This window comes from Sitodiplosis mosellana, unplaced genomic scaffold (genome assembly GCF_009176505.1).
Source record: "Sitodiplosis mosellana isolate CC-2019 unplaced genomic scaffold, AAFC_SMos_1.0 Smas_scaffold_6165, whole genome shotgun sequence".
NCBI lineage: Eukaryota > Metazoa > Arthropoda > Insecta > Diptera > Cecidomyiidae > Sitodiplosis > Sitodiplosis mosellana.
In genome coordinates this window covers 4,967,859-4,982,500 of record NW_022601406.1, presented here as the reverse complement: position 1 = coordinate 4,982,500, position 14,642 = coordinate 4,967,859, and the positions used below count along the sequence as shown (strand labels likewise).

The 14,642-nt window shown below is 32.8% G+C and overlaps 4 protein-coding genes and 1 long non-coding RNA gene across 17 annotated transcripts in view; 4 read left to right on the top strand and 1 right to left on the bottom strand.

Moving 5' to 3' along the window:
* LOC129574769 (40S ribosomal protein S12) overlaps window positions 1-1,497 on the bottom strand; it is a 13,991-nt gene extending 12,494 nt beyond the window's left edge. Inside the window, exon 1 of the mRNA XM_055457234.1 lies at window positions 1,487-1,497. The gene's annotated coding sequence lies outside the window, so the exon portion shown is untranslated. The remainder of the gene's footprint in view (window positions 1-1,486) is intronic.
* LOC129574762 (uncharacterized) overlaps window positions 1-2,842 on the top strand; it is an 11,899-nt gene extending 9,057 nt beyond the window's left edge. For 5 of the 11 annotated variants that reach the window (XM_055457215.1, XM_055457211.1, XM_055457214.1 and 2 more), the window contains one exon: window positions 2,038-2,842. In XM_055457215.1, the coding sequence (XP_055313190.1) occupies window positions 2,038-2,197 (160 nt within the window). In that variant the 3' untranslated portion in view covers window positions 2,198-2,842. The remainder of the gene's footprint in view (window positions 1-2,037) is intronic. The other 6 variants (XM_055457219.1, XM_055457218.1, XM_055457217.1 and 3 more) reach the window with 3 other exon arrangements.
* Window positions 2,843-5,884: 3,042 nt separating this feature from the next.
* On the top strand, window positions 5,885-7,408 carry LOC129574652 (uncharacterized). Its single transcript, XM_055456940.1, has 4 exons — window positions 5,885-5,962; window positions 6,061-6,401; window positions 6,461-6,556; window positions 6,670-7,408. The coding sequence occupies exons 1-4, from the start codon at window positions 5,926-5,928 to the stop codon at window positions 6,865-6,867; spliced, it is 672 nt and encodes a 223-aa protein (XP_055312915.1). The 5' UTR covers window positions 5,885-5,925; the 3' UTR covers window positions 6,868-7,408.
* A 359-nt stretch (window positions 7,409-7,767) lies between these two features.
* On the top strand, window positions 7,768-9,566 carry LOC129574653 (uncharacterized). The gene is made up of 3 exons (XR_008688719.1): window positions 7,768-8,334; window positions 8,592-8,684; window positions 9,129-9,566. It is a non-coding gene; the product is annotated as an uncharacterized LOC129574653 (long non-coding RNA).
* Window positions 9,567-10,098: 532 nt separating this feature from the next.
* On the top strand, window positions 10,099-14,632 carry LOC129574649 (uncharacterized). Of its 3 annotated transcripts, none has more exons than XR_008688717.1 (8): window positions 10,099-10,556; window positions 10,657-10,745; window positions 10,939-11,277; window positions 11,414-11,509; window positions 11,779-11,896; window positions 12,418-12,508; window positions 12,701-12,944; window positions 14,076-14,632. XR_008688717.1 is itself a non-coding variant. In XM_055456937.1 (7 exons), the coding sequence occupies exons 1-7, from the start codon at window positions 10,478-10,480 to the stop codon at window positions 12,741-12,743; spliced, it is 855 nt and encodes a 284-aa protein (XP_055312912.1). In that variant the 5' UTR covers window positions 10,099-10,477; the 3' UTR covers window positions 12,744-14,632. The 3 variants fall into 3 exon arrangements, 1 of the variants encoding a protein (XP_055312912.1); XR_008688716.1 differs by having other exon boundaries at window positions 13,883-14,632; XM_055456937.1 differs by having other exon boundaries at window positions 12,701-14,632.
* The last annotated feature ends 10 nt before the right edge of the window (window positions 14,633-14,642 follow it).

Genomic DNA, 14,642 nt, shown 5'->3' with positions numbered 1-14,642 from the left:
GCGCTCTCCTCTCCACCTCTGTTGGTACTACCATTTTATTTCAATCAGCAATTAATTACAATGAACGAGAGTAACCGTGAGTCTAGGAAATAGCATTTTTCTGCATTTTGTAACTAATTCGTCATGGGCGGCCAAAATGCATTTTTAATGGCGGCCAAAATTATTCCTGAGAATGACTCTTAGCCGCCGGCGGCCAAAAGCAATTTTTTTCGGCGGCCCGAAAAATTCTCGGAAATCACACTTGGCCGGCGGCGGCCAAAAGTCAATTTTCCGGAGGCCAGAAGTAATTTTCATAAAGTTATATTTGGCCGCCGGCGGCCAAGAGTGATTTTCGTCGGCGGCTAAACCGTCGGCGGCCAACTTACACTGAGCCTTTCATTCAATCTCGCGCTCTCTTTTGTCCATTCTCATGATTTATTTTCGGTTTGAATTGGACTTATGTCCAAATTCGGTCATTTTTTTGCCGCTTTTTGACCAGATTTTTTTTCATCTCATATTATGAGTCATTTTTCAAGTGGATTAGCTTAAACCAATTTAAGGAGTGTTTTTTGTATGGTGTGCTCTTTTTTTTGGAATTTTTGCAACTCTTTCGGCTACAATGTGTATTATCTATTGGCGTGATTTAGCTTTCGCAATCCAAATGGAGATACTTAACTGTTTTTTAAGAAAAAAATTCTTTTTTTGCAATCATTTTTTCAACGAATCAATTTCAAATCATTTTTTTTTCTTTCTTTTCGATGAATCAATTCATTGATTTTTTTCGATTGATTTTTTTAAGAACAAAATTAAGTATTCGAATTGTGTTCATTGACAAAAAGAAACTTTAGATGTTTCATTTTTCAAGTGGATTAGATGAAACTTTCCACTGCTTCTTTTCAGAAGCAGAATTAGAATTTTATTATTAGACAGATAAAGTGTGTTTAAAATTAGCATTTGAATTGAATTCAAAACCAATTTTGTCAAATTAGTTCACTTGGAAATTTAATGTTGGAATTTAGTTCCTTCGTTATCGTTATCATTACTGGGAAATTTTCAATTTTGTTTGTTTGAAAGTTTAGAGTGATTTTTTTTTGACTTGAGCAACATGTTGGACCAACATTGTTGATTTCGATGAATAATTCACACTAAAACCGGTTGAATTTAATTTATTCGTGCATTTTGTCACACTTTGATCTCATTTTGACTAACTCTGGCTGATTGTCAACGATTGTGAAAAAGCCGATTCTATCAAAGCCTTGATGGAATTTACAATTTCGATGGAAATTTCATTGAATTGGATGGAAATTTAAACGAAATCTATTTCAACATTAATCAATTAACAACACTAAATATACACACTGTATGTTTAGTCACTGATGTTGATAAAGAAACCAATTTTACCGTCGATTTTTAAACCGCAAATGAAATTTTGAGTAAACCAAACATCAAATTAATTCACTTTACCAATGCCATTTAATTGAAATGCAAATCGTGATACAAATTTCAATTAAAAAAAATCACCTCACACACAAATATACACAGCATCGATAAACCAGAGATCGATGCATTTTGCACCCAAATCATCAATGAATTCGTTTAACATCTAAATGTTTACAACACTTGCACTGATCAAAATGCAAACTAACACTCCAAATAAATCATGTTGCACCAAAATGAATTCGACTTTGATTTGAACAAATAACCGCCGCTGTCGTGTCGGTCATCGCACCTAAAAGAAGCCACCAAACGCAAATTGTGTTGCAATTAACCAAAAAGATATGAATCAATTTTGCTGTGTCTATGTCTCACCAGCACGAATACTCTGTATATATGTGTGTTTTTTTCCGCAAAACCGTTTGAAATTTTATAAATAGAATATTTTAGCTAATTGCAGTAACTAACCGCATATATATCTATCTATAGTAAAATTAGCTGAAAACCGAAAGTGCAAAAGAAATATGTGATTTAGAAATTAATGAATAAATTTTTTTCTCTCTTTTTTTTCCACTCAATTTCGTTGTTGGCGATGTCCCAAATATGAATCGGATGAATTAACAGCAGTGCAGTGCTTCGATCGCAGTCGTTCCACAGTGGCGTTGGCCAGTTCAACAATTTACAGCTGCGGCAACAATTTAGCGAGGATAGTTTCAATAAGAATCGTTGGACGGTGATGTCAACCGAATCAAGTGATGAGGAAGAGTTTGGTGACAATGCATAAAACAGGCTCTTTTCGTAACTGAGCTGTAGTATTAATTAGAGAGAAAGAAAAATGAGCAACACATCAGCGCGTTGTCTCATATGAAAAAAATGTCCTGAATATCGAAGCATTGCCGCTTTTTGGCTTGCTTCAAATCATTTTCGTTAATTGTCGTATTATTTTCATTCGCTCATTTGTTTTACACTGAATCGATTGTTTTTTTTTTAGATTGAAGATCAAAGGTTTAGGACCTAAGTGTTAGGTCATTTGAACAGAGAACATAATTCGTTATCGTTATCGAGAAATTTTGTAGAAAATATTAGAGTTTAAGTGAATTGCGTATACAAGAGAAAGCAAGGTATTTCGAGCCAAGGATTGAAATCATTTTTTTTACTTTTCTCTTTCTCTCTTTTTGATGAATTGCATTTTTCTGTTTGGCAATTCAAATAATTATGATTTATTCATGACCCAAAACGATGGGCAGTTCAATTTGGCAGTTTAAGGTGTGTGATATTTATAAAAAGTATTTCAAAGAATGCACCATCAAACAACACATTCAATTGAATTTATTAGATTGTGTTTTATTTTTTCTTCATTAAATTTATACATTATTTCTCACAAACCGGCGATACTAATCATATTAATAAAATGAAAATACCAAAATCATTCGCATTCAGTTTCGTAGAAACGTTTTTATTTTCGGATTTACTGGAATCAAAACAAAAAGAAAACAAAGTGTAATATTTTCGAATAGATAAGGCTTAAACTGTTTTATTAGATTTCGGTTGCAATGACAACATTTGAACTAGTGTTACGGAAATTAAAAACCGTCCTTTTTTCTCTTTTCATTTCGTTTTAATTTTTTTTTTCACGCTTCATTGATTGTAATATTTATTTTGTATGGAACATCCATCATTAGCAACTAATTGAACATATTTCACGTATGTAAATTATGAAAGAAAAAACGAAAAAGAGAAGAAAAAAAAGAAAGAAAGAATTGTTACATAAGTGATTGAGCCCACATTGGGGCTCAAACGATGGATTGCTAATTTTGTTGAAAAAAAAAAACAAATTTCATGGAACATAATTTTTAAGTATTTTAACACGTTGGACACCATTTTTGGCAAAGCAATATTCATATGGCTCTAAAACTAGTTTTTTGTTGAAGAAAACAAAGGAAGAATCAATTGTAATATAAATTAATTTTCACGGCTAAGTCAGAAAATTTATTTCAATTTTTTTTATTTAAATTCACAAAAAATACTCAATTATTCGGAGCAAGTAAAAAAAAAACAAAAATTTTGGTGCAAAAATTAATTGTTTCAAATAACATTTTGACAAATCGAAGGAAAAATTTGCGATTTTGTGCAATAAATTCGATTCAATTCGAATGAAAAAGTGTTAGATTTTTTTTTTCATTTATACAAAGGTGATCGATCACCCAAAGTCAAATTACCACAGAAAAATACAAATTAACCACTTTTGAAAACTAATCGATGGCAGAAAGAAAAAAAAGTACGAAAAGAAAAATATTACCGAAATTTCAACTAAACCCAGCTTTTGACGCAAACAAATATTTTTTGGAGTAAAACGAAAAAAAATCGAAGCAAAAAAAATGATTTTAAAAATAAATTTTTCTTCTGAATGAAAATATTCTGAAATACTTCTGAATGAAATTAATGCAGTAAAAAAACGATTTTTGAAGATTGAAAAAAATTGTTCGAATTTAATTGAAGAAAAAAATAGTGCTAACAATTCAAATTTTATGAAACGAAATATTGAATATACGCAAACAGAATTTAAGAGAACAAAAACCACATTTCAAACAGAATTTAATCCATAATTTGCGATTTTTTTTGTTTTTCAAACGACGCTTACTCCGAGCCAAGTCTTCTATTGTGATTCAGTTCAGCTACAGCAGATTAGTTATTACATCAATTTTTAATTCAGATTTTCGAAACGCGTCTATTGTTTTCTCATTACCCAAAATCAATATATTATCCGATATTCAACCGGCCAGTATTTATATCAATTTATCCAATCCACACCGATACATAGTCTAAGAATGGAGACGAAAACTCGCAACAATTGACCCCATGGTTTTTTTTTTGATAAAGCATTAACAGTTCGCATTGAATTATAAGGCAAAAAATGAGAATCAATTTCAATAGTTTTTGCACAGTTTAAAAATATTTGATTGTTTTCATTTAAATGAGCACTAAAATTTGTAAAAAAAAAACATTTTCTGCTTGACTTGACTCATTCGGAGCCACATGACAGGATATCGCTTAATTTTTTTTGACTAAAGTGTTTTTAAATCGCACTGTGTTCAGAAGAAATGCTAAAAATCCCATCATAAAAATAATCTTTTGAGAAATGTTCAAAGCCCATTTTGCGAGTTTTCGGAATTTCATTCAATTTCCGAAGTGATTACGTGGCCCATTTATGTCCAATATTCGTATTATCCTAATTTTTTTTTCATTTATTATTTGTTAAGAGTAAAACTACAAGTATTTCATTATATTATTTCTTAATTGTTTGCTGTCATCGATTTTATCATCAATAGAAAAAACAAAAGAAAGGAAAGCGAAACGCGCAACAATTTACATTTTTCATGGAGAATTTAGTGAATAGAGAATTTATTATTTTGATAGCAACGACACGATTTTATTTTAATTTTATCTCAGCTCTTCCCTCGTGCATAAGGCAGCGTTCATTGTGTAGGAAGAAGAAGCAATCAATAAATAGAGCCCATAACAGAAAGAAACAGAAATCATTCATTATTTTGACCCCTTGGATCGAATGTTCCATATGTTCCATTCAAAGCATTCGATCAGGACATTGAGAGCTGTATAAATTGTAAGATCAGACACATTTGTAGCTCAATTATGTAAAAAAAAAATTATGGAACATTTCCACCAAAAATCCATTTTACTAGCGACAAATGAAGACCAAATACAGTAGACGCATAGATAAAAAAATATTTCGCAAAACTTATCAATAGCAAACAATAACAACACAATTGACCGAATCAATAGATGCGTGTATATATTAGAGTCTAATGAAATCATGAAAAATATGTGAAATCAATTACAATGGTGTGATGCACTGACAGATGGATGGAAAAGATAAATAAACCAAGTTAATTAGATTAATAAATAAAAGATTGTTTTATGTCAAACACGTGTGTTTTACTGTAAAAACTATGAAATGTCTACTTTTTTCGATTGCGAGAGTTGTTTTTTTTTCTTCAAAATATAAATAACAAAAAGTGGTGCTTTCAATGTTCGTTTGTAAATCATGAATAACCTCATTTCTTCGTGGGAAAAATTGAATTTTTGACTTAAAAATCTGTCAAGTACTGGTTTTGGTTCGATCTCTACGAGCACTTTGAATACTCGACTCAACTACAATTCGACACTGCTCAAACCTGCTCAAACTGAAATCGCCAATGGTACTTGGTGCATACTGACTGAAATGCGCGCAACGGGTTGATGTGATTGCTGCAATCTGAAATATGACGTAAAAACTTACCCTTAGTTTGCCAAAATATGTATGTGTTTGTTAGCTACTGTTGTGTGCCGTATCAAACCAGAGTTCGTAATGAAGCCGTCACTGCGAAATGTAGAGAAAATATGGAAAAAAAATGTCAAACGGTGCCAAGTATTCGAAGCTATGACGAAAAAATTCATTAGTTAGTCAGAATTCAGACGTAGCAGAAAACCTCAAGTATTTCAAACTTTGACCAAATGACGGGTTGGTCATTGAAATTGGCGATTTTTTTGGGTAAATTCATCAAAACAGTTTGTTATTTTAAAGAAGAAGAAGAGAATATTGATGTGACACAACTAAAGAAGTATCTTATTGTTTCATTCATCATGTAGCAACGTTAAATGAATGCATAAATGCATCAGTTTACCAGGTGGATCAAACAATATATACGCCTTGTACTATTATCATCAAAATTGATGCCATTTTGCAAATAACGCACCGAAGGACATCAGGTGAAAATGACACGACCAACATATCAATGCCGAATAACGTCGATTACATTTCGGGCTACTGTTTGAACAACACGGCTTCTTTGAGTTGGAGTTTCAATGGACTCCAAATGAACATGGATTTCGAATTGAACGAAATAAAAGAATGGCATTTCTATGCTGTCCAGTTATGGTACCGTTCATACAATCCGCTGTTTGAACAAAGCGATCAGCCTTATCAGAAAGTGAGTTGTGTCTTTAAATCAGTCTTTTAGAGAATTAATTTTTACTGTGTGCTATTCAGGTATTTTTATCGGGTGATAAAGTTCATCTGTTACACTTTGAAACGATTCTTGACATACATACATGCATCAGATGTAATATTAGCCTAAATTTGGTGGTAATTTTTGAATTTGATTTATTTTTTAACACTACATGTCCATTAAATTTGATAAAAAAATTGAAAATGAAAAAATAAAAAACATTTTCGTTTTTGCGTACGCCATTTTTTAGGATACAAATGATACTAGTCACAAAGCTGCACTGGATCTGGACTATTTTTCCTTCCAACGCATCTTGAAACCATCGACCGACAGGAATATCAACTACAAAGTCATGTTAGGTCCAATCTTGGCTATTGCATTCGTATTGTTTGTCGCTGTCTGCCTATTTGCCATCCACGAAAGCAAAGTCATGAAAGAACAAAACTGATTTGAATGAAATTCGTTCGAAACTAGAAATTCGTTCGAAATAGAAAATATGACCAAAAGAATTTTGTAATATTCATCAAGTCAAAGGGATATTGCAACTTTTTTGACCAGAAAAAACGCTATCTTACGTCGTGCCCGTAAATTATTTTACTGTACATTTCGATGGTAGAGCTTGAACAAAAGTTCAACACTATGCATAAACTCGGAGAGAGCTTGATAAACTTGATGAAATACATATATTTTATGGTAGTTGCAATACCCCTATGCATCAAGTTTTTTTTTTTTTGTGTATAAACATTTTGTAAGCAAAGAAATGTGAGCAATCAAATGTATAATAAAACAACAGAGATTTCTTTTAATTCAAAGGAAATTTCGCCCTTTCCAAGAATGTCGTCATATTTTTTCGTCGCGAGGCTAATTGGAACAAAGTTTAGTAACGGGTAACGAACGCCGGTGTATATATGGTTTATCGCAAATATCTAAATGTTAAATTTATGCTGTCGTGAAAACAAATCATAAATTTGTAACAAAGCACACGGCACATACGCACTCTTATGTGCTATGTATGTGTGTATTGTATTTGTTCGTCACAATTTGCGTGCGAATGAAATGGCCCAATGTCGATGAGAGGGAATATGAAACGCGCAAAAAATTCATACAAAAGCAAATAATGCGAGGAAATCTGTGCTCAGTCAAAGAAAACTTTCCAACATTTGTGGCAAACGTAAAGGAGTGGATAAAACATGAGAATTTCCACGAGCATTTGCTTCGATCGAGTATATAATTGGGTGTTTAAAGTAGTGATTATTTCAGGTAAATTCTCCGATTTTCAAATTTGTTTTTTCATTCGTAATCTGTGGATTTTAGCAAAGTAAATATTGCAATCTATGTCTATATTTTTTGGTGTCGGTATCTAGTGTTGATTTGTATATCAAATGTCGTTTCGATAATTCTTCCAATTAGAAATTTTCAAGTAAGTACTCAATTATCGGATTTTTCTTCTAAATACAAAGGAAAAAGAAATTTCGTTATATCTTCAATTGGTTTGATTGTTACACTATCCTTAAGTTTATCTTATCTCCAAAGAATGATTCCCGAAGCCTTTTAATAACCAACATTCAATTTGATCGATTAGCGTCCAAGTTCTCATCATTACCAAAGAGAATCAAAGGGTCCAATTTGTTATACGGTTGAAACCGATGCCAATTTAAATATAACCTACCATAAAAACTCCGGTGATCATATAGTATTGGCTACGGCTGTCCTATTGCTGCCAATCGACATCGATTGGACGTTCGGATATTGTTCGGGCACATCAGCCGGTGTCAATTTGGTATACGATGGATTCACATTTAATTTGGATTTGAGACGATCGCTAGTCGATACAAAGTGGTATTTTAGCAGTGTTCGAGTTCGTTACAATTCATCGCATTCGATATTTGAGCAAACCCACCGTCATAATGAACTAGTAAGTAGATTTCTACTAATTATAATTAGTCAACTAATTAGTTGACGTTTAAACGTATAACATGTTCGTATAATTCATTTGAAAAATGGGTTTTTTAGCCCAAACTGACACAGCCATTTGATGAAAAATTATATTTAAGAGTATTTTAAAGGAATTAAGCAATTAACCATTGTACTCTTACCAATTAATCGAAATATTGAATATATTTAAGAGTCTCGTAAGTAATTTTAACAACTTTTTTTTTCAACTTCATTCAGATTACATTAATACCCCAAGATCCGGTCGTATACTTGACGCCAAACCACGAAGAATACAATTGCAATGGATGCATTATAAACTTATTCGAAAAGGTAAACATTGACATTATATAGTCAACAATCATAATGTATTGTTCGTTTTTTGGATCAAGTAAATTTTATTTTGAAATTGTACCAAACAAATCTTCATAGAAACTTTATTTTATCATTTTATATCGTATTGTTAGCGTTAGCCATTTCATCATTTTATATAGAATATGATTTTGATATGTCAATCAAACTTGTAGCTACCCGGGTGAACGCGATACGTGCATTCGTAGCATTGAAAGCCTAGGCGTTCAGTATTTAAAATGTATATAAAAATGATGAAAGCCTCATCGAACGACTGTAGGCTTTCATCAAAGCGTATCACGTTCACCCGGGTATGCAAATCAAATCATGGAGTAGCCGCATTTTTTCTACAAATAAAATTAAAATTATCAAATAAAAATGCATGAATTCTTAATTGATTTCAACCAATGTCACAATTCATTTCAGGATCATCAATATCCCCATAAAGCTCTCTTGAATTTGTACAATTTTCGATTTCTTCGTACTGCGGAAGATCATGGCCTTACGGATTACTCGGCTATTTGGGGACCAGTTTGCGCTATTTTTTTCCTTTTGCTCATTGCGATTTGCCTATTTTTCGTTCATGACAGCAAAATGAGCACATTAGAGCTATAGCTAACTGAACTCGGGAGCGACAAAAGGCCACATTTTGATACATTTTCAAACTACACTTGAATTTTTTTTTTCATTCTTTAAAAAAATCTAACGTTCACTGAATCATGGTGTGCTGGTGGTACTTTTTCATCAAAGCAAATGATTTCAATCGATCCTTACCTCTTTTAAGCAAATGATAATCAAAATTATGAAAAAAAAAAAGATTTTATATCCGTTTTGAATACGTAAATTTATGAATTATGACGTGCTTATTTTGTAATAGACGTTGTTCACAGAACAAAGAAACTCTAAATTGTAATTGGGTGGAAAAAATAAAAACGTTTATAATTTCAAATAAAAAAAAAGGAGCATGGAATTTGCATTAAAATTGTTGCCATTAATATGGTCAAGGATGTGTTAGGTGTTGCTGCTGATTACCAAGTGGATTGTCAATGGCGCGAACTTTTGATTAGGACAATGGGTAGACACGTATCATCATGAAGAACATATCCGTTTCGATAAGCTTTCAACAACGAGTTAACCATAGTTTGACGAGTGGACTGGATGTGTTTGTAGTCGAAATAACCGATGAATTGATGCGCATGCCGAAGCATACACTCACGCAAGTTACAATATCAATACTCGTTGTGTATGCTCACAGTGTATGTGCTATTATGGATGTGGAAAATTTGTTGTTACGGTGCAAAGCAGTGTGTTTGTGTGAGGGTGTGCTTTGTCTTTTTCCCGCGCATAGGCACAACAGTAGCACAATCCAAATTGACTATCTCTTTCGCTTGTAATCAAATGGGTAAACAAGTGTTGTGTTTGTATTGGTGCGTTTGTGTGCGTGTACGAGTGAGACAGTCGATGCGAGTGAATGAGAAACGAGGAAAAGGTCACATGAAAAGCTAAACTTCAAAAATATTGCTTTTCTGGAAATTAATTTTTCGTTTGAACAGAAAAATCAACAACGTGAACCAACTAAACGAATTTCCTTCGAATTGCATACACTCATCGAATTGAAAAAGTGATAAAGTGAACGACGGGCTGAAACTCGGTGATTTTGTGGATTTTCTTCGGTGATTTTCTTATCGACAAGAGAACGACCAGCAAAATCGCATTTCGTGTGAGCGTGTGATAAGGAAAATCCTTCGAATTTTTGGTCGAACGAACGCAACAAAATGAATTACATTTTTAGCATAAATCAATTCAATTTCGATCGAATGGTCAATTGGTTGATTAAATTGGCCGTGATTTTGGGTAAATATTCACATAATTCGGTATTTTTTCTTCAACGTTTGTTGCGATTTTGGTTCAAAAATGCAATTCTCTGATGTTGTCTCGTTGGCTTTGCAAACAGGCATGTTGATTTACATTTCGAATGCACTGCAATTGGAAGGACTGGCAACGAAAAAACCACGGACCACAAAATTTCCATCGAAAGCAGCGGTAAGCGAAAAATTGTATCAAATATTTGCAAGTGGTTAAGTGATTTTTTTTTTATATCTTCAAATGAAGTGAATTTTTGCAACGTCAAATTAAGGAATAATATCGATTTTTTTTGTTATTTTGCTTATCCAATGTTGAAATTGGGACACTCTTATTAATTTTGCTCGCATTGTTTTACGGTCATTGTTTTTAGGGTGATTCTGGTGGAGCATCCGTATCACTTTATCGTGTTAACAACACCAAAGGTACGACCTGCATTCTCATTCGCACCGATGGCATTCTCGATATTAAGTATCGCAAATCGACTGGCGAAGATGCGACCGCCAACACTTTTATGCCCGACGAAACCGAACTCAGCGGTGACTGTTCCGATGACAATGTGCAAAGCTTAACGATGATATTCAAGGGATTCACACTGTTTATGCTGTTCAAGAAAACACCTGGCGGCGAACGATGGTACGTTAGCACCATCGATCTAGCTTACTCATCATCCAATCCGTTGCTTGAGCAAATCGATCGACCAAATCTACAAGTGAGTGCGAATTCTCCACTTTTCTCAATTGATTTTTCTTTCGTTACATTTTTTCTGCCGTTTAAAAAAAAATCCAAACCATTTTAAGTATACTGATTTGAATGCAAACTAACCAGTGTGTTTTCCTTTTGTTCAGGTGAAATTGACATCCGATCCAAGCAAGCTACTATTCCCGACGCCAGTTGGTAAATCCTACTCATGCAATGAATCTGATATCATATTGCATTCACGGGTGAGCATTTAATATTCAAAAAATATATAAAAATTTCATGGATTTCATTAGTTCAAGATTTCTTTTACACATAAACAACATTTAACATGATATTAGTCCATATTTTATTCGAATGTTTTGGATTCTTTTGCATTCGTGTTTCATTCTGTTTACGGAGATTTTGTCTTTGATTTTTCGAAGACATTTAAAAAAAAAAGACAGAACTTCACAGACATTTTTTTCTCATACGATATTGAATGAACATTTTGCTTTTCTTTTGATACATTTAGGATGAATACGATGGAATTGGACACACAGCTATCCTGAATTTGCGCGAGTTACGCATGCAAAGTTTTATGTTCAGAGTACAGGGCACCTGGGGACCTCCATACCAGTGTTCAGCCTCAGGTAAATGTGCTAGTGTTTTCATTCATTTTCCGATGAACTCGATGAAGAATCAGTTCAATTTCATATGAATCAATTTAAATTTGAAAAGAAAAAGCTTGAACAAGTACATATCTTTCTGGAACAATTATCCTTTAACAATTAGTTTATCATATGATTTTCAAACGATTTGTCTTCTAGTTATAAAGATGAAAGTTTCAACCATTAAAACAAAAACAAAACTTTAGTAGAAGAAATACAAGAAATATTCCAAATTTTTAATTGCATTCAAAAAAAGACACAATTTTGTATGACTGAAATCAATAATTATTGATCAATTATAATTAATTCGTTTCAAAAAGGGAATTGTTTTTCAAAGGGGAATTTTTTTTAAAGGGGAATACTTGTACAGTCAATCTTTTCACGTTCATTGAATACGCTATTTGCTTATGAAACACATGTAAATGTGTGATTGAGCTTATTTGGTTGAAGAAACATGTGCAACTTTAACCATATTGATTGTGTCTCCTTTTCCCCCATGACAGGCACTTATCGCGATGAGTCAGCACCATTGTTCGTTGGAACCACATTAGCAATAGCATCATTAGCTGCCGTTAGTGCATATGGTGTTTGGAGGTAAGCAACGCATTCATAACCATATTTGCAGTTTTTCCGTTGAAAATGATTTTTTTTTTATCAAGGTTGAATCTATTCATTTTTTTTTCCTTCAAATTTTTCGTCTTCGTTTGTTTCCTTATCGCTCAAAGCATTTTCATTGAAACAATTTTTTCCTATTTGTTTAACAAAATCTCTTCAATTCCCAATTAGGTATTACAAAATAAAGAAGTTCCAATACGGAACAATGGAGTAAATATCGAAATGAATGTCTATTCTTCACAGAAGTGGGCACTAGGGGGGTGTATTTCCGGATTTACCCTCCACTTGGAGATGGTAACGTCCGGATTTCCGCCCTCTAATTTTGCTGGTCGTGACCTCCCCCTAAATTTTTTATAATGAAAAAAAAAATGGATCTTAATACCCCCGCCCTAAAAATTGATTCTCATCGCATCAAGTAAATAATAAACAAACAAACGTTACGTTTACTTTTTCATTTGTATAAACTTTAAGTTTTTATTTGCGTCACTATAAACGTTGATACATGATTTTGATTTGAATTTTATACATCATCATCTGTCTGTTCAAAACCACATCTGTGCATTCAATTGTATTCAATTCTTCAATTGGCGCTTGTCATCAGGTTGTTTGATCTAACCAAAAAAGGAATGGACACTTTTTTTTTAACGACACACACAGGAGCCGATTGTCTCCTGTCAACTTGGACGCAATTATGCGGATTTAGTTGAATAGACCGGACGATTTGTCATACTTTGCAGCTGCAAAGCAACTCTAACTCTTTCCACTTCTGACGTGTTTTGCGAAAACAATGTCGATAAATTAAATTTGTTTATTTTGTCTAAATGTTTTTTTATCAACACGTCGACCAAATCTCCTTTGAAGCCATTTATTTTCGCCATTTGTTTTATGCGAGCGTATTCAGTCATGTAATTTTGTGCCGAGAGTTTCATTCGACACAATCGATGAACCATTGAATGATACGCAGCCAATTTGTGTTGCATGCTACAGTTTGAATCACTAGTTATTGTTCTCAAGGTGTCAGTGGGTTTGTGGTAAATGGCAATATCAATTTTATTGTCCACAGAAGTTGACAATTCCATGTCCAAAAACGATAATTTACACTTATCATTCTCCCTCTCACACGTAAATTTAATCGAATCGAATCGATTATTGAGCACGTTTAACACTAAGTCAATATTTATTAATAAAATTCAAATCAAAAATCATGTATCAACATTTAAAGAAATTTCACAATAAATTTTTCTTTCGCACTTTTTTCATTAAATGAATTTTGTTTTTTGTTTTTATAAATTAAAGCAAAAAAAAAACACTTAAACTAATTCAATATTTTCTTCATTTTTGCGCATGACTAAGGAACATTATCATTTCGTTCGCTTGGATGGCGAAATTGTGGTTTTTCAAATTCTCCTCGAAAGAAATTATAAGAAAAATATTAGTGCAACTTATCACACAATCTTTTAATTGTAACAGACGCCAAAAAAGATCAAACATTGAAAAAGATAATTCAAAAAAACTCTCCGGAAAATTCACACTTCTACCGTTTCAGAACTAAACACTTTACGTTTTCGATGTATTCAACTCATACACCAACTCACTCACTCATTCACTCCTTGTTCTAAAGTCGAACGTGAGGCCGACATAACAAAACACAATGAAAAAACAATGCTAAAAAAACAACTATTTAAAAAAATGAATGAAATGAATTATATATACAAAATAAAGTTGAAAGTCTTCCATTTTGATTTAGTGTTTAAAAAAAAAGAGATACATTTAATATTTAAAGAAAAAGAAAGAGTAGTGCATAAATCAAATAGAAAATTTATTCGTAAGATATGAAAACAAATGTAATGTTTAACAGCAGCAGCATCAATAGCAAAATTATTGAAATAATGATGCCGTTATCGTGTAGCAAATTGCAGTTAAGTAAATTTTTGCAAATTGCAAGCATTTGGATATGTGCGCAAGTTCAAGCCTTGAATTTCAAGGCAACAGCTGTCTCAAAAACAAGAACAATGATCTCATCCAATTTGCAGAGGAAAACAATGGTTGAGATCAGCCAATTTAAAAGAGAGAGAGAGAGAGAGAGAGAGAGAGAGAGAGAGAGAGAGAGAGA

What these genes read in the sequence shown, in the direction of transcription:
- LOC129574652 (XM_055456940.1), top strand. Translation starts at nt 5,926, where the DNA reads ATGACGGGTTGGTCATTGAAATTGGCGATTTTTTTGG. An exon ending in GAAATTGGCGATTTTTTTGG is followed by an intron (nt 5,963 to 6,060) that starts GTAAATTCATCA and finishes TTCATCATGTAG; the next exon opens with CAACGTTAAATGAATGCATA. An exon ending in GCGATCAGCCTTATCAGAAA is followed by an intron (nt 6,402 to 6,460) that starts GTGAGTTGTGTC and finishes TGTGCTATTCAG; the next exon opens with GTATTTTTATCGGGTGATAA.
- LOC129574649 (XM_055456937.1), top strand. Translation starts at nt 10,478, where the DNA reads ATGAATTACATTTTTAGCATAAATCAATTCAATTTCGATCGAATGGTC. An exon ending in TAAATTGGCCGTGATTTTGG is followed by an intron (nt 10,557 to 10,656) that starts GTAAATATTCAC and finishes CTTTGCAAACAG; the next exon opens with GCATGTTGATTTACATTTCG. An exon ending in ATACCAGTGTTCAGCCTCAG is followed by an intron (nt 11,897 to 12,417) that starts GTAAATGTGCTA and finishes CCCCCATGACAG; the next exon opens with GCACTTATCGCGATGAGTCA.